The 20,043-nt window shown below is 34.5% G+C and overlaps 1 protein-coding gene across 2 annotated transcripts in view; it reads left to right on the top strand.

The window, feature by feature from the left end:
* The window catches only part of Tmtc2 (Transmembrane O-mannosyltransferase targeting cadherins 2), a 126,920-nt gene extending 107,090 nt beyond the window's left edge, over positions 1-19,830 (top strand). The window contains exons 7-11 of one of the 2 annotated variants that reach the window (XR_012409771.1): positions 18,377-18,462; positions 18,541-18,929; positions 19,000-19,079; positions 19,160-19,317; positions 19,519-19,830. Coding sequence is in view for 1 of the 2 variants with exons in the window: in XM_073964967.1 (XP_073821068.1) it covers positions 18,377-18,462; positions 18,541-18,929; positions 18,995-19,079; positions 19,160-19,317; positions 19,519-19,695 (895 nt within the window). In the remaining variant the exon portion in view is untranslated. Of the gene's footprint in view, positions 1-18,376; positions 18,463-18,540; positions 18,930-18,994; positions 19,080-19,159; positions 19,318-19,518 lie in introns of both variants that reach the window. The other variant, XM_073964967.1, reaches the window with a different exon arrangement.
* The last annotated feature ends 213 nt before the right edge of the window (positions 19,831-20,043 follow it).

Here is a 20,043-nt window from a genome sequence, read left to right as displayed (position 1 = left end):
GTTTATTTTAGTAAAATGAAAAATTTTGATAAGTCGTACAGCAAATTTGACCCGCTTTATTAGGAATGTGGGTTCAATTCTCAACCTGGAAATGTTGCCAAGAACTTTCAGATAAAATCAAGAGATATTCCAGCAATAACGTTTTATAAACCGGCTTTAAATGACTTTTTGATTTCGTTAGATCTCTTCTGAGCTTCGAAAATTGTCTGAAAGCAAATACCAAGTGTTAGCCATAATATTAGGATCGATAAATTAGAAAGGTCATTGAAAATAGTTGGTATTCATTTTTTAACTATCTTTGCAGTACAACTTTAAGTATTATCATGCTAACAAATCCACCATATTTGACCATGTATCATATATTTTATATACAACGGTTTTGGTTTCAGCGTTCTCTTAAATAAATACAAATAGAATAAGAAATTTAAGAGAACGCTGAAACCAAAACCTTTATATATTTGAAATAAAAGCCATGACTTAAATATTTAAAATTTTGTCATAAGTTGAGAAAAAAGTAGATTGTTTGAAATGGCGAAAACATTCGCATTTTTTATGATTGAATCTGATATTTGAGACTTAAGCTCATAAAACTATGGTCGGGAAACGACGGGGACATAGACTTTTTCAATTTGACTTATATTAAAAAATATCGTATTAAATATGTATGAAAGAGGAGATGTAGCGCACTATTAAAGTGTAAAGATGCAAAACCAACTGCAAATTTTAAAAGCTTATCTTTTTCGGAGTCTATGCAAAAAAAAAACAAAATTTGAAAAATATATATTTTCGCGAAAATGCCTAATTTCTTAGTATTCGAACATGTACTTTTTTGGTTTCATAATGGCTGAGTTCAATCGACTGCGGCATGGTATTAGTTTACCTCATAAAGTTGCTGATGGTAATAGCGAATGAAGAAAGGAGTCAGATTTCTGATTACTAACAGTTTGTTTTTAAAAACGCGATTTTTGTATTTTGAATTTTGCGCAACTTTTGGCCTTAGTTTCCCCTATATGCAAAGGTGAATTTTCACAAAAATGCTCTAAAGGCCACATTTATGGACCAATCGATGAAAAAACTTGACCAGTTGATTATTGTTCCTAAAAAAACATCCCGGTCACACTGGCTAACATTAACCGATAGTCATAAAAGGTTTTTGAATCAAATGGAAACACATTTTAGGGGGTAGGCCTTAAAAAAATTCGTTTTTTGGGCCGCCCTAATGCACATATACTACAAATGTATGCCATGCTATGTTGTTCTTGTTTGTACTTTTTATTGTATATGTGATGCATTTATCGCTCTCTTAGCACAATTTTTGCATTCACACAACATTTTATGGGTCGTTCAACATCGGCATCATTGACGTCAACGTCGCCATCATCATCTTCGACACATCAGCCATTCCGTCATTTCGTTTTGTGCATTCCTAGACTTGATGCCCACACATACACTGGTATGCGAAAATATGTCGGATCGAAATAATTGTTTAAGGCCCTTCATATATGAAGACCAAATGAAGTTTGACAATTCGGTGTTGATTTAGCTATGTCCACCCGACTGGCTTGCTGGTGCTCACGATAACTGTAGAGCGAAAAAATGGTCCAAACTTCCGCTATATTAGTCCACTTTTATAGTACCCAAACATTACAGTTTACCGCAGGAAGTCCTTGAAAGGAAAAATATATTAATGTGGAATTTCCTGAACATAAACCTAAAATTACCGATAAGCATGATAACATCGAATGAGGTATGCGTTTTTATTCAAACTAATGACAATGTAATATTTATTCCCATCAAATATAATTCTCGAATATAGACCACAAGAATCACCTACTTCTAGTGCTTTCATGCACAAGTTCAAAAATGTTGGCTTAAGTGCATTACAGGGCTGTTTGTACATTGCTTTGAAATGTTTACCCCAGGTAATCCCTGTGGTATTATTGATTATTATAAAACTTATATGACTTATTTTATTATATTATAATATGTATTAAAAATGGCAAGTCAATCGGTACAAAATTGATTGGGATATGAAGAATACGTTGTGTTTTATGAAAAGCTAAAGTGCATAGGTTGCAACATCTTATTGGGAAACAAAAGTTGACGCTATGTATTTAAACAATTGAAACCAAGTACGAATTATGTGATAAAAATTTTATGAAGATGTTTAAATTGTCCAATCATCAAATAGAATCATTTAAGACTTTAGCAAAGAGTGCAGAATTAGATGAATGGATTTCCTACCGTTTCTTGGCCCGGACGAACCTCATCCATTACAACTCTTAATTTTGCATATACGTCAGACAAAGCAAAATACTGGTAAAAAACAAATACTGGTATATGAGTGGTGGATAAAACTTTCCAAATGCTGTTGATGTTTAACGAAATTTCCGTTTCCTGCTCTTATTTTGAACGATTACACGAAAATGCTGGAGGATGCAACCAAATTAAACAGTTTTTTTTTTTATTTTTAACAATCATAAAATGAGATCTCCAATTAAACAAGAAACGATTTAAATTCTTATCAAATTAACAAAATCTGGTACATTCACTTAGTTGATTAATTACTTCTGTTTGGATTAAAGACACTGCACCACAGAGAAAAAGCAAACAACTTATAGTAGGCACTTTTTTAAAGTACATATTGGGGCTAAGAAACTCTTAGTTGGGTTTCTGTGTTGTCAGATCGAGTTTAGAGCTAAAACGACTATTTTTTAAAGATCGCAGTTTTATATCAGAATCTAATTGGAAATTTGTAGCCCTAAAGTAGTAGAATAAACAAACTAGGAAAAACTGCAGCATCTGGTGTTTCAAAATCGATAAAATATAGAAAACTTTACATAATTTTTAGAATTCTGTAGTGGGATTCTCTAACGCATTTTTGGTTATCGACAAAAATCGGTAAAATTAAAATGCTTATAATTTCGGTAACTAACGAAATTATTAAATTAGCAAATAAAAACAAGTTGTAGCTAAGTTCTCCCGATAGCAACAGTGTTGCCAACTTTTTTCATATTTTTCATTCATAATTTTACGTTTTAATTTGATCGATTTTTGTCGGTAACAAAAAAAATGCGTTAGAGAATCCCACTGCTGGTCAGTAGAACCTAAACTATTGGAAGTTAAACGAATATTCAGAAAATTCTAAAATGTTTATATTATGTATTCAAACACTGTTCACATTGTCAGCTTATTGTCATATTTGGGATTTCAATATATTGTTGATACATTTACCAAATTGTCGTTGAAAAATATACTGGAATATTCAGAAAAAAGTAACAACTTTAGAAATATGTTGCGAAATATATACAAATTATGGGATTTTTAGATGAGGTACATAACCCCGATTAGCTCTAAAAAGTCAAGTCATATTTTAAATGAGGCCAGAAAATCCAAACTAGATCTGACGACACAAAACCCAATTATTGTGTTTTTCGTTTTCGTCTTTACTTTTATAAAATCCTCAATCGAAGTTGCGTGCACACGATTATCTTAAAAATGGTATACTGTGCAATCGATAAACAATTTTTATTCGTTGATATTATGGATTGAGGAAATGTTTCTAGTTTTTTTTGAGTGCACAAAGACACTTTGTTTTCCATTTTCCAACACTTTTCTTCTTGTAAATATTTACATGACATACTGTATATTCGAGAGTTTACATGTTTGCCTATATAGTATGTCATCCATCATTTTGTGCCATTTTACGAGCATTTATATTGCTTACAAATCTCTGCATTTAAAAGCGAAAACAGAACAAAAATCCCCTCTCCAATAACGACAACAAAGCATCAACTAAAAGACAAGCAACATGAAACGAATGAAAAAGAAGGACTGAACTGCAGACAAAAAACTAAGCGACGGACAAAAGAATCTTTTGTATCGGCGGGAAGAGCTATATAAAAAACTACCTTATTCAGTTATGCAGTTAGGCGGAATTGAAAATGAAAAAAAAAAAAAAACGAACGACGAAATAGGTAGAATTCAACTGTAGTTCTGGTACATGAATATGGAAGTGCAGAGTAAAACAGAACTACCACTTTTGGTGGCAGCGGTGACAATTGTGAAGCTGCACTTAGCTGGAAGTTGCCGACATGAATATGCAAACATGTGCATACATATGTGGCATTTGCCATAGCGATTTTGATGTCGAAACGTCATCTTTGGCAAGCAGCTTCTTTTCGTTGCTGTGACCATTGCTATTTGCTATTCATCTCTCTCTAAATGTTATGGAATTCAGGCAAAAACACTTTTGCATTATGCAGGTGGTTTCTGCCAATCTACAATGAAAATGTACGTGTAGTTTCTGTCAAACTATGACAATTCAAATGCAGCGACAGGTTCATGGAGCAACACTTGAATATGCACATATTTACAATTTAGGCCAATGTTATTGACAACATCAACTTTTCTATACGTATTTTACGATTGTGATAGGCGAGTGCTATTGAACAAAACTTGAATCGTATATATCCATGAGACTATACTTCGATGGGATATCGAAGTACGACTTAAAGTCGTAGCCACAAAATCATGTGGAAAGTCTTTCAATAACCCAGGTGATATCAGTGAGTATTTAAGCCAGGTAAAACTTTTTATATTCATTTTTTGGCGGGAGACTTCGAAATTATATTATAAAAACTCCTCTTATAATGCTCTGTTTAAGGTATCTTATCAATTTTCAATATCTTTCTGCCGAAAATGTCCTATCCATTTAATAATTATATTTCTTGCATTTAATATTAAAAATATTATGAAACTGTTACCAACGAAACAGCAGTTCATGAATAATGAAATATTTGAAGAAGTTATTTGCCAATGCCTAGTCTATTATTTTTAATAGAAAATAGGATCTGACATAAACCTCTTTGAAATAATTTTAGACCGTCATTGTTTTGCAATTATCACTTAAGTTCTTCACAATGTGAAAGTGTGGATTAAGAGAACCCACCCAATATCTATGGCATTCTTCATTCTCACCTATATAAATACATACATGCGTATGTATATACAAAATACAAATACACACTTCACAAATCACATCGATATAATCAATAGAGCTTACGGTATTTCCGAGATTTGTTATTCTTCAGAGAAAAGAAAAATAAACTTAAAACCACAATAGAAACGAGTAGAAATGGCGCACAACATCACAAAGGACACAAAAGGTAGACAAACCGCAAAGCGAATTCAATTCAAAGTAAACAACGGAATCATTCGAAAAAATTTCTTAACCACAATGGCAGCGAAAGCAAAGCAAACATTGTAAAAACAGTGCACAACATGAAGACGAATGACGAATAGAATTAATTTAAACAACCGCTGAGAGTGGGAGAAGCAAACAACAATTTAAACCTCATTTCGAACAACAACAATGTAGAGAAGATGTTTGAATGAAAAATAAAAAATAAATACATTCAAAGAACAATATGTTGAATGCCAAGACCACCAATTTGGTGGCCATATCATCGGCCCCGCACTGACACCATATTCCACAAAAATACAAAGAATTCTTTTGAGCATCCTGAGGCAACATCGTTTGTCTTTGCTATGGCATCCGGCTTGATATAGAATAGAATTATAGATCATATTACCAATACATATTGTTGCATTGCCAGAAAGCTATTAGCCAAGGGAGCACTGGTGGGGGTGGCATGTTTGAATGCCTGGAGTTTATATGACAGCATGATATGGCATTTAGATGTGTTCTGGATGATATTTTGTATTTTTGGCATATATCGTTTCTTAACGATATCAGGAAATATGTATGTGCATATGTATGTATGCGCACATACATACAAATGTATGTACATATGTGTATTTAGATTTGTATACATTATTTTCCATGTTTTTGTTATTTCATTGTTCTTATATTTTTGCCTTTGTACAATAAAGCACAAATAAAGCTTATCAAAGATGGTCTCAAACCAGCAGGCACACGAACTGAGAAAAGAAAAATAATATATCAAAGTATCCTAATTTCAGAACAGTGTTTCTAATAGTAAACATTTATTTTGCCAAAAAAGTTTAATTACGTAACAAGTGGAAAGACGTAGTCAATTACAACAATAATTTACATGGCCCGCTTCACACAAGAAGTTCGTTAGAGTTTATGCAGAAAGTGTGTAGTATCAAAGTAATGTAGGGTGGGTACCGTGGTGCTTTGGTTGACTGCCCTGCCTTGTACACACGGAGGTCTTGAGTTGAAATCTCCAACAAGCCAACACGAAAGACTAAATGAGAGGAATTGTTGGCTTCTTATCCTTGTAAACCTCCCCTGTAAGTGGGGTCTACTATATGTATTTCCCTTCTCACTAACCGATAACAAGGTTAAAAATTCACAGTGTAATATGTGCGCATAAAGTCGAGATCGATTCTAAGCTGGCAGGAATGAAGGGAGGGAGGAAGTAAAAGATGGATATTTTAACTAATTTTCCACATTCCAAAAATGGAAAACTCGTAAGTTTATATTGAAAATGAAAAAATCACTAAGTTAAAATTTAAATTTTCTCTCCTATACAATTATTAATTTACATTGAGAAATTTAAATTCTCATATTTGAGCTCAAATGCATTTTTGTCCCTCTTCAAAGTTTCTTCAATTTTATTTTCCAGAATATTTCAATATTTTTCTTCCCGTATTTTTAATAATCATAATTTACTTTGTTCATTTCGTTCCCAATTCGATAAATATCAATGAAATAAAACTACGAACTCTTATGCTGGCTTCTGCTCTAATAATGAGCTCATAAAAAGGAATTTGTTTTCCGGTCATCATAACAAAGAATGAATGGGTTCTAAATAGTAGCCCACTGTTTCCGGTTAGTATTGCTTTGTATTGAAGATGTTGTGATAGCTTCAAGTACATCAAGTATTTTTGAAGTTAGTTTGTTAGGTTGATTCTTGTCTCTGCGTATGTATGTATACCAACAGACCACACGTCAGTCAGTCAGTCAGTTTGCCAGTCATGTGTATCTGTGTCTGTCAGACTGTTGCTCGACTGTAACTGATGGTATAGAGAAACTCCAACATCTGTATCGGTACCTGCAGCAACAGTAACAAGCAGCTGGCATCAAGAAGAGCCGTAGCCTCTTCCATGTAACTACAACAATATTTCAATATCAAGCTTCGATTATTTGTATGTTTGTACACACAGCATACAATGAAACGAGCAAAGAGATAAAAAAGAAAACGAGAAATGAAAATCAAGATGAATTCCTATGTTAAGTGTTTTTTATTTCCAACTCGACAAATACGACCAGAAAGCAGAACTTCATTGAATCAAATATGAGGCAAGCGGGCAAACGGTACATCTGGGTGGCTTAGGGCAGACTTTCATGCAATGTACCCGGACTTATAAACATAGAGAGTTGTTGAAAGAGTGAGCGAAGGAGCTGCAAAGCAAATATTACAACATTGCCGTGCTCAAGTACCAGTACGACGAGTAGTCATTGAAAAGAAATCAAATTATTCAGCTCAATGATTATCGGTTTTGTTGTTTGGTTTTGGTTTAGATGCTGTTTGTGCCACTATCGTTGCCACAACTCCGTCACTGTTCCCTCCAGTTCCCTTTTCGTTGACTGATAAAGATGCCGTTGCTGTTCCTGCCAATGATGATGATGATGATGACGGCAAATGGTGTTTGAATAGCTGAGCATGCACTCACTTTCAGGTCAAACGTAATTCCATTTCGATTTACACAAGTTAAGGAAACAAAAACGTTGAATTGTTGTCTACAACCACATTGGCAGTTTAGGTGGGCGGGCGGGTTATCAACAACAGCAAACCGGCCGGCAACATGGATATGTTAGCAAACATGTATTTGCTTTTTATAAATTATTTACGATGTACAAACACTCTTAGTTTTCTGCTGTTTGCAATTCGTACTTGTTACTTTAATTTTGTTGATGTTGAGGCCGCAAATGTTAGCACGCAATAAACTTCTTGCTTTTTTTCGGAAGAATTCGGTCCAACATGATTTGCCGGTAAACTATGTACATGTAGTATTGAATTTGAAGTGCGTGTTGTCAAGGCTAGTTTGAATGAATAAATGAAGTTAATAAAATAATGGTTATTTGATACAAACACTTTTTGTGTTTAATGACAAAAATTATGTCAGTGTTAAATATTTTGGTCATTTCACGCTAAAAATTAAATTTTATTGTAATGTGAAAGGCAAAACGTAAACAGGATGAACATATGTTCTTTTCTGTTATATATATTCCAAGTTATCTACGCTACGAGTGGAGGGTACATTTAATGTTTGAATCCTAAGGATTGTTAATCGGGAAAATAAATGTATAGTTAATAAATGCTGTATAGTAAAAATATCGAAATATTTTAGCAAATTTTCCTCTTCAGAACCCAATCTCAGAAGGCAACATAAAATGGAACTGTTTTCAAAATATTTCACTTTGTAACAATTTATTTGAAAATAAACCTTAAAGCAAACAAATAAAATCCGAACAAACGGAATATGTCATCTCAACTAAAGACTTTTGCTATATTCATAGTAAAATATATGAAAGTTTGATGTTGAATGTACCCAACGTAATTTTAATCCCCGAAAGAGTCAAACACATTTACACACGAACAATCAGCCAGGCAGAAGACTTGATGTCATTGTAAAAAGTGCAACACAGCACTCCCTTTTTTGGGAAACGCATAATCTCCAATAGGCAAGGATTCATGTACGGGATGAGAGAGCAAGAAACATCATAGGAATATCGGCATTATGCATATCCTACATACATACACGTGAACACATGCACACACATACAAAGACAGTTAGAGTGTACGCTGAGTATAATATTTTGTGAAATGTTTTGTTGCTCACACAAACATTTCCGTCAATTCTATGATACTTTTTTAAGTAACAACAACGACAATAACAATGCCAACATTGAAATATACGCCAAGAGAACGAATCAAAGAATGTTTCTTTCTATCGCAAAAAAACCTACTAAACGGATTTCCCTACAAATTTGCCAAAAAAAAGACAGTAAAATCCAAAGCACATAGCAGCACATATTCATAGATTTGGGAACTAAAAACCCATTTCTGTCAAATACAATTCGAACAAAATAATGGAAGAGAGCTATGCCATAATAAACTGGAATAATAAACAAAAAAAATACAATAGACACCCAATTGGGGTAGGATATGGAATATGATGTATTAATATATATTTAAGTAAATCGAAAAGTTATTGAGATTTTGAAGAAATATGCATTTTAATTGTGGGCAGTATGAACATGCATAAATCCTTGATTGTATAACTATGTCATATATATTTACATATACATTAGGGCTATAACCAAAAAAATACCACGTCAGTACCATGTGGGGCATATTGTCCTGATAACAAAAACGTGATTTTATGTCTGATTCGGTCAAATAAGTTCCCGCACCGATGTGGTTTACTAAAGGCCTTTTCATAATTTTTTTCTCTATAAAATTGTGATTTTAATTTTTTGAAAAGAAAACATTTATATGTACCGAATTGTATATTGAAATATAGGTGTTTAGCCAAAAATAACTTAGAGTGGTCCAGTATTGAAGACTGTATTTAATTTCAATGAAAAAATCTGAAGAACGATTTCCTGTCTTAATGAGAAATTTAAAGAACTAACTGCGATGAAAAACTATGCAATCGGTGCGGGAGCTTTTCTAAAGATAGGGAAAAAGTGACAACACACTTCTTAATATTTCTTCCAAGCTCTACACGACTATGTGGTGGTATTTTTGACATTTGGAAAAAAATGCACAAAATTTATAACCATAACATACATATATGGGAAATGTTGCCAATTATTTCATATTCCATTTCCGAAAAATTGAATTTTTTTCTTTTTGCTCTACATTAACGATTTTTGGTACATAGGTTAAGAAAAAATTCCCCAGTACAAATCCGCTCGCGAGCAAATTTTTGGTTGTTACGGACAAATGTTATCGCGGTTTTACTTCTGCTTTTAAGAAAAAATTATTATAAAAACGCTAATTATTTTATTGAGCACAATTGTCACTAAAAAGTTTTCACAAAGTGACGTCATTAAGTAGATTGCATAATATTTGTAAAATGTTACTCAGCATTCGCGTAATTTACAAAAAATTGACAAAATTTTAAATGTAATCCGAATTTTTTGAAAATATAGATCCATTTACCCATCAAAAATTACAAAAAAAGTAAGAGTTTTAAAGAAAGACTTCACGGGGAATCAAATGAGACCACACTTATAATCATCGGGATAGTAGTTAGGATATTATAGCCGAAATAAGCACATATTTGTGTTACAAAAAACAAATTTTGGTTTGGAATAATAGTTTTCACATGCATTCTAGAGTTGAAAATATTGGAAAAATTCTATGGGAGTACTTCTTTTATTTTTCTTGAAACTGCCAAGAAAATGGGCGGATTTTGCTTTATCTACATTCACATAGAAGGTTTCCCATTGAGGAAAGTTATCGGGTTGTTGAAATAAATCATTAGACTTCTTAAACGGAAATAGAGTTCAAATAAACCGCTAGATAGAGAAATTTAGCACCAGAACTTTATGGCCTCCCAAAAATCCACAAGGAAGGTATTCCTCTGAGACCAATCTCATCTTCTATAAAAGTCCCCTGCTACAGTTTAGCAAAACATGTTGGCCAAATACTAAAACATGCAATTTCCCCACTCTATAATATAAAGAATTCGATGCAACTAAAAGAAAAACTTAGCAAAATATGTTTGGATGAGGATGATATTCTTGTTTCTTTTGACGTGGTATCACTTTTTACTAATATACCGATACACTTAGCTATTAAGAATATTTTGGACAAGTGGGAAATCCTTCAACAACATACGACGATTCCAAAGAGAAGATTTCTGGGGCTTATGCAATTTTGTCTTATAGACAATAATTATTTCAAATACGAGGACAACATTTACAATCAGACGTATGGTATGCCTATGGGCAACCCCCTTTCACCAACCATAGCCGATATCATTTTAGATACTCTACTTGACAACGTAACTGGCGAACTCGAACAAAAAGGGATCCGTTTAAAATTAATTTCAAAGTATGTAGACGACATTTTTGCAATTGTGAGCAGAAAACATGCCGACATTATTCTACATTTGCTAAACTCCTACCACAACAAATTGAAATTCACTGTGGAGGTAGAAAATAAAAATCAGATACCGTATATACGAGAAAACGACTACATACGCACAGATTGGTACACAAAACCAACCGCTTCAGGACGGATGGTGAATTATTACTCAACGCAACCGATGAACATAAAAATTAATACAGCCAATAACTTAATTAACAAAGTTTTCTATATATGTGATCCAAAATTCATTCCCAAAAATACATCTATAATAACAAACATCTTATTAAAAAATAATTTTCCAATGTAGCATCGGCTGCATCTTAGCATTAAAAAACCTATAAAACATCGCTAATTTGCGCAAAGTTCATACAATTTCGTTCCGCATCCGGTTTTAGTGTCACCATGAAAATCTGCATCGATATATACCTATTTCAAGGCAATCAGTCAAGAACCGTGGATGTAGCCTCACACACTATTTTTGGGATAAATTAATGTAGTTCACTTATCAGTGAAATTTTTAAATCTCTGTTTCCGCAAAAAGGAAGATGCTGCACTAGTTTTTTCATAGTAGTGCAAGCGGCCGACAGAATACGCGATAAAATGCGCGATATTTTCAAAAACAATATTATGTGATTTTCCTACCTTGGAATTTCTCCTATCTCGCGTTTTAGTAGATGGATTTTAACGAATAATGATTTATTGGATCCGCAACGTATAAATCCAAAATTCGCAATCATGCACTAGTAAATCGAATGCCAATTGTACAAATTAGACCCGAAATATATGATTTTTAGAAATTTGTTCGCACAAAATTTTCGTATTTGGATACAGATTTCTCTGAAGCTGTGTAGGCTACATTCACGACACATATATCAAATAAACCAGAATCGTGAGTTCATCATTCCTATACATGAGTTTTTGAAAAACCTATTTGCGGAACGAAATTATAAGAAAATTTCAAAAAAACACTTAAAATCTGGCTTCAAAATGTCAGCATCATTTAATGGTAGACACAGATCAAATTTTGAAAAGTTATACATTGGTGGGATGATCCTTATTTAGTTGGCTTCTACTTTCACTTTGACAGGAAAATCGGGAAAATGTGGTTTAATCACAAATCGAGAGAAAACAAAAAAAGTCATGTTGGCTTCAACCCATTTTTTAACATAAATGTTCGCACAGAAAGCTTTTATTTATTTGTGCCCGAAATCAATTAATTAAAACACGATAGTTTTTTTTTTTTGTTTTAAAAATATACAATTTTTATTGGTTTATGTTTGCCGGCTATAAGTCAACTAAACTTCCTTATTTCTAATCCCTCTTGTAGGGCCACATAAATAAAAAAAGAAACACAAGCGAATTAAAACGATCAAAACAAACAGAACGATCGAAACATTAGAAACGAGAATATTCGCACAAAACAACACAAAGAGAAGGGCCACAGTTACTAATATGTATGTCAACAAACATACATACAGAACTGGCGAATAATCACAACAACAGTGTTGTTGTTGTGATTGTCCATCCAACACAAAACGGACGACGAAACTAATAACAGACAAATGCCTAAGCTGTGTAGGCATTGTTGTTGTTGTTTCTCGTTGCGACGGACACGACACAAAAGGGAATAAGTACAAGTACTACACACATTAGGGTGGAACGAACAAACAAAACATTAGGTTGGACCGTATAAAATATTAAATTAAATAATTTTAAATTAAATAAAAAAATGAAAGACCCATACGATACAAACGACGAACGACAACAATAAGACAAAACACACATGTATTCTGCTCCAACATCCTCCGCCCGTTGAAACGTCCAGGTTCAAACATCTTGTTCTGATAGTGGAGCAATTCTGTGGATAGGGCGACAGCATGTTCTTCTGGCTATAGGTGGTTTTCTTGGACGACCTTCGGATAACATGGTGTATGGGATGAGCGAATTCGAAATACATCTTGAACTTGGAAACTGGTCTACGTCATTGATACCAGTTTGAAAACGTTTCAAAAATAACGAAACTTTCTGCAGCGACGATAGAATGACTGTGACGATTGTTCGGGAACATTTGTGTATATTATTAGATGGTTTGCGAAAGAAAGACAAAGTTTCCCAAACTTTGTACTCTATTCCAATGTGATTTATGATGGTAACTCTAATGTTCGTTAAAGAACATTCTTTTGTATATCTGTAGAAAAAACAAACAAAAGCGATTATTCGAATACGATTCAAATATAATACATCCTTATCCAGAATACAAGGAACGACAATTTTTCCACAAGTACAGCATTGCAATATCAAAGGTATTTTACATTCTGGAACTTCTATGGTAAATTCATCACCAGCATCAAACCAATTGGACACATCTTCTTGGAGCAACGAGTGATTACGAAACGAAAGCAAAACTGGGTGAGAACAATATCCACGAAACACAATATCACCTGGAATACATATTGTTGAAACATGACTCCAAAACAGGTTTCTAGCTCTTTCTCCGAGTTTTGTGACACAATGTGCCACGAAGCAACTCAGAGTCGACGAATATTGTCTGATCCAATTGAATACTAGCTTGAAGTTAGTCCAAAAATACAACGACCATACGAAGTTTTCCATTTTGTATTTTGATTTGAGCCACGTTTTACGGAGAGACCCCCCAGCACGGCTATCTAAAGATTTATGATTCCAAGATGATCTAAAATTCCAAGAAAATCGAAGATTTTTGAATACAAGCGACGAAATTGATATTTTTGTAGTATTTTTGACATCGGACAACACGATACTACAAAGAACGACATCTTGCTGAGGTTTCCAGGCTTTTATGATGTCGTTGCCCGACGCTTTAATGACGATTTCTTCACTATCATTCAAAATGAGAGACGCATGGTTGATATTCCGCTCAGCCAATTCTATACCATTCAATTTCAAGGTTTGGATTAACTCGTCCCTTTTGAGGGCTAGAGTTTCGATAATATCGGAACCAGTTAGTACGTCATCGACATAAAGATCTTCTGGTAAGACCTCCGAACCACTTGGATGAGGTGTTTTGTATCTATCTGTAATGAGAAACAAACAACGATTGGCGAAAAAAGAGGCGGCCGATGAGCCATAAGTAACAATGATAAGTTGGGATACCTTTATATATTCATCTCCGTTATTTCTCCACAAAACGATTTGAAACCTTCTGTCTGATTCTTCAATTCGAAACTGCTGATACATCTTTGATATTTCTGCAGTGAGAGCGTATTTGATCCAACGAAACGGAAGGAGTGTGGTGATCAAATCCTGTTGTACTATTGGACCGACCATCAATTTATCATTCAACGAATGATTCGACGAAGTGTCAGCGAAAGCATCAAATACGACTCGAAGTTTTGTAGAACAACTTTGAGGCTTGAGAACACAATTATGAGGTATTATATAAGACGAATTATTCGACGATTGGTTGTAGGGCGACATGTGTCCGAGCGACACATATTCTTGCATGAGTTCTTCATGCATCAATTTTAAAGTTGAGTCACGTTCAAGTCGTCTTTCGAGCGACAAAAAACGTCTACGACATATTTCCAATGAGTTACCAATATAATTGGGTAATTTCTTGAATGGAAGACGATCTTTTACTCTTCCATAAGAATCAAAACGACTATTTTCGATAAAGTGATATTTGCAAACTTGTTCTTCTTCATTGCATGGTGTAGAAGATTCGGAATACTCTTCAATTTCCCTGATTTGTTTCGAAGTTGCATCAATATTTTGTTCTCGTGTACTTACGATTAAGTTACACATCAACGAATTTGAATTGGAACGACAAGGCGACGAACCACCAACTATCCAGCCGAAAACAGTATTTGTGAGACACGGTAGATCATTTCCCAATGAAATTCGACCATCTAATAACAAATCGAAGAAAACTTCTGCGCTGAGAAGGACATCAATACGTTGAGGCTTGTAGAACAACGGATCTGCAAGTTCAATATTCTGCGGAATCTTCCATTGTGATGTATTCATCAATTCACCAGGTTGACGAGACGAGATTGTTTTGGTAACTGCGAAACTGGAGGACCACTCGAAAGAACTACTTCTTGATTTTATTGTAGTGTCGACAGAAAACTTAATTGAAGTTCGAACTTCTGCAATTCCCGATATTTCTCGAGAGAATGGACGAAATTTAAGTTTGAGTCTCCTCGCTGTTTCTTCCGAAATAAAATTCAACTCAGAACACGAATCGAGTAAAGCTCTTACAGTATGAAATGAACCACAATTATCCTTCATCAGAATCACTGCAGACGGAATTATAGCTCTTCGAAAGGAACGAGCCACGAACGAAACTGGCTTTGAGCTGGTTGATGGTTTCGGTGAGTTACCATTCGAATTCGATGTAGTAGGTTGTTCTGGGCTACTGAAGATGTGCAAAATTGTGTGATGTGCAGAATCACAAACTCTGCATCGAGATTTTGAGGAACACTTCGAGACCATATGCCCTTTTCGAAGGCAGTTAATACAGTGTCCATTACGTTTTACGAAATTAAAACGTTCCGAAACAACGATGTTAGCGAACGACGAGCAAGTTGAGAGGTTATGTTCATTTGAGTTACAATATGAACAATTCGAATTTGAGTTGACAAAAGTATGAGCCGACCGATTGAATCTAGGAGAGTTATGTTTGTTTGGAATGACTTTTTCAGGAAATTCAGTTCTCTTTCTATGACTTTCGAGAAACTGACAACGACGACTTAAAAGTTCGTAGCACAGGTCCCATGAGGGCAACGATTTGAAGTCTTGTTTCTCATCATAGTTGTCTTTTGTTTCAATGTCCACTTTTGAAAGCACCATATGCACTAAAATTGCATTCATGACATCTGCTTCTGAGCCGAGCGACAACAACGAACCACGAACAGCAGATACGGTATCAATAAGATGGCGCAATGAGACACTATCACTTTTTGGCATTTGTGGAACATTGAACAACGATTCGATATGTTCTAAGAATATGAGCACTTTATTGTCATATCTTTCTTCCAATCGATTTAAAGCTTTTTCATAGTTTTCTTCACAAACTTGAAACGCTTCGACGACAGCTAAGGCAGGACCCGAAAGACAGTTCAACAAATAATTAAATTTTTCAATTATACTGATCGATGGGTTTTCATGTACGATATTATGGAACGCAGTAATGAATCTTTGATATTCACTATATTTTCCATTGAAATTGGGCAACTTCAGTGAAGGCAAACGAGAATTTGAACCACATGCTATTGAAGCGTTCATGAAACTAGATTCCATAGACACTGGACCACAATTTTTCTTTATCAATTTCAATATTTTTGATTTTGCCATGATAAATGTTTCTTCTAAATCGATACGAGAACTGTCATTTGCATTAAGAGCTTCAATTTTACTTTGTATATCACACAACTGTTTAAAATACTCTTCTAATATTTCGAGCCGACATTCTAAAATGGTCGAATCCATTTTCGAGCCATCTTTTTCCACTTTCTTTTGAATGTTTGTAATGTTCTTTTTCACTGAGCTACGTTGTTGTTTAAGAGAAGCTAGTTCCGAGCTACTAGCATTCTCTTCCACAGACTCCATAACGTCTTTAGGCATTTTTACCAAATTGAGAACAACGTAAGAGAAACGAGAAAATTCAACGAAGAGAAAGTAGCTTCGATTTTTTAAAATAATTGCGCCAAAAAATATTTTTAAAATCACAGGTTTCACTCAAGATGGTGTCTTTTCGTCGAAGTATTGTTTTCTAATACCAATTAGAACAACTCTTTTTGTATAAGTGTATTACACAAACACTTTCCACGAAATTTTGTATGATTGTATATGTGTCACCAATTAAGATTGCGTAACACCAACTTTTTTCGAGCGACACAAAAATTAACTTTCTGTTAAAGAATAATATTTATTCTTTTCGAGAAATCAAAATAATTTTCACGGCGGCAGTGATTTAAGTTAATCAACGAAAATGTTTGTGTTTATAAAGTGGACGACTATTTGGTTAAGTTGCAACAGCGAATCTGTTAAGCAACAGCAACAACAACGAAAATCCAAAAAATTTTGAACCACGAAAATTTCCACTTTATTCAAAGGTTTGTTCAATTAATTATATTTATAATTAATCTACTTTAACTTAATCACAACCGTCCTGTCACGGTCACCAAAATGTTCGCACAGAAAGCTTTTATTTATTTGTGCCCGAAATCAATTAATTAAAACACGATAGTTTTTTTTTTTTGTTTTAAAAATATACAATTTTTATTGGTTTATGTTTGCCGGCTATAAGTCAACTAAACTTCCTTATTTCTAATCCCTCTTGTAGGGCCACATAAATAAAAAAAGAAACACAAGCGAATTAAAACGATCAAAACAAACAGAACGATCGAAACATTAGAAACGAGAATATTCGCACAAAACAACACAAAGAGAAGGGCCACAGTTACTAATATGTATGTCAACAAACATACATACAGAACTGGCGAATAATCACAACAACAGTGTTGTTGTTGTGATTGTCCATCCAACACAAAACGGACGACGAAACTAATAACAGACAAATGCCTAAGCTGTGTAGGCATTGTTGTTGTTGTTTCTCGTTGCGACGGACACGACACAAAAGGGAATAAGTACAAGTACTACACACATTAGGGTGGAACGAACAAACAAAACATTAGGTTGGACCGTATAAAATATTAAATTAAATAATTTTAAATTAAATAAAAAAATGAAAGACCCATACGATACAAACGACGAACGACAACAATAAGACAAAACACACATGTATTCTGCTCCAACAATAAATATAGCCACAGCTTCCACGCAAATCAACTTTGAAGGCCAATATTTTTTGCCAAGTCTAAAAAAATTTCATTTTATCCAAAAGCATTTAAATTGTACAATATACAACCACTATTCGCGAGTTATAAAGGGGTAAACCTTGGCTTCAACGATGTTAAATTTTCAATAATATTGCCCATATACGTATTCACTTATTAGCAATTTCATAATGAAAACATTAAAGACTTATTTGCCTGCAAAATTTTCCGAAACACGCCTAGGGCATATCAATGTTTCTCCCATCTTTGACTTAATGTATTTAACGTTAATGTTTTAACAAATACATATATGCATGTGTACACATACACACTCAATCGGAGACATTTATTCCGTTTTTTTTGTGTGTGTTTGCTAGCCAACAAATGCAATTAGCATTTAATGGAGCAATTTTAATTAATGTACCTCCACCCTTTCACGTTTCTCTCTATCTTTCATTGCAGAGGCATTTTATATCAGAATCAACAAAATTATAAAGCCGCTGTAGTGAGTTTCAAAAAGGCCTTGAATTTTCGACCTAATTTAGCCGGTAAGTGATGACGACTGGTCAAGTAAACATTGTTCGCATATTTACGTTAAATTCAACTTTACGCTACTCTACTTGCAGTGGCTTATTTGAATTTGGGCATTTCGCTGATAGCAATGGGTAAATGCCAGGATGCGGCACAGGTGCTGCATGAAGGGTCTAAGGTGGATGGCACAGGTGTCAGAGATCGACAAGGGCATGAAAATGCTCGCATTACATCGTACCTGCAATTGGGAGCTCTGTACGTCGAACAGGGGAAACTCCAAAGGGCTTTGGCGGTATATCGTGAAGCTCTTCACGAGCTGCCACACAACTACTACAAGCGTGATGTTCTCTACCATAGAATAGGTGATATTTTTGGACGTCTTCAACAGTGGGATGAAGCGGAAAGACACCATAGAGCGGCCTTGGATTTACAGCCAAATCAAGTTGCTGCTCATTTGTCCTATGGCATAACATTGGCCAGAAATGTAAGCACTCAAAAAGCATCGGAAAATGAAAATCCCCCTTATTTCAGTAATTTGTATATTTACAGAGCAGTAGAATACATGAGGCGGAAATGTGGTTTAAGCGCGCTTTGCAATTAGCACCTGAAGAAGCCAGTGTTCATCATCACTATGGTAAGTTTTTCAGAGTTTCTTCCTAACTGAACGCATTGCAGACCAATTTCTAAATTCAAATTATTTTTGGCCTATTTTAGCTGAATTTCTGACTTCACAATCACGCTTGGCCGAAGCTATAGTTTATAGAATAAAAGCGGCCGAACTTGCGCCACGAGATTATTCATTGGTAGTGGCAGCTGCCACTGCTTTGAGACTAATGGATCGCAAGGTGGAAGCAGAGTTCTGGTATAGAAAGGTAAGACCATTAAAAAATATCCCCCTTGTGTCTTCTTGTTTTTTCTTACTGAGTAGTTGTAGGGAAATTGTTTCCACCTAAATAACTTGGTTCATATTTACATTTGGCAATTGTTTGTTTGTCGGTAAATGTGGACTTATTGAAAATTCTCCATATGTATCCATACTGAAGCAATGTATATGTTATCATTGTTTTTTTCAGGCGGTGAATTTAAGACCCTCAGATGCACATGCGCACACAAATCTCGGTGCTATCCTTCACCTGCTAGGGCGTACATCAAATGCCGCAGCTAGCTACAAGGAAGCCCTAAGACTGCAACCCGGTGATGCCACAACCTTAGGAAATCTCGCTAAACTGGGACTAACTGACACAAAATAGAAACACTCACAACCAAATCTCTTACTACCAATGCAATCAATACCTGCATAGATATGTGTATATGAATAATGTGTGCTATATCAAATATGAACACAATCTTTATGCACATACATATGTACATTGTCTCAATAAAAAGATCTTTAAAAGATATGTAAACAAATGTATCATAAGAAACAAAAACAAATCCACAGACCAACATTTAAAATTTTATTATGAAATGTAAAAGGCGAACATTGACTTCTTTATGTAAATATTTGCAAACAAATCCAGACGGAATGACAAGAAAATTCCAAAGAAGCCGAACACACTTGTAACACCCTCTTACTTCGTAAGCATGGAAACAATAAT

Source organism: Musca autumnalis, unplaced genomic scaffold (genome assembly GCF_047663935.1).
Source record: "Musca autumnalis isolate F117 unplaced genomic scaffold, ASM4766393v1 scaffold_2, whole genome shotgun sequence".
In the NCBI taxonomy this organism is placed as follows: Eukaryota; Metazoa; Arthropoda; class Insecta; order Diptera; family Muscidae; genus Musca; species Musca autumnalis.
Note: the sequence above shows the minus strand (reverse complement) of the source record. Positions and strands in the feature narration are given on the sequence as shown.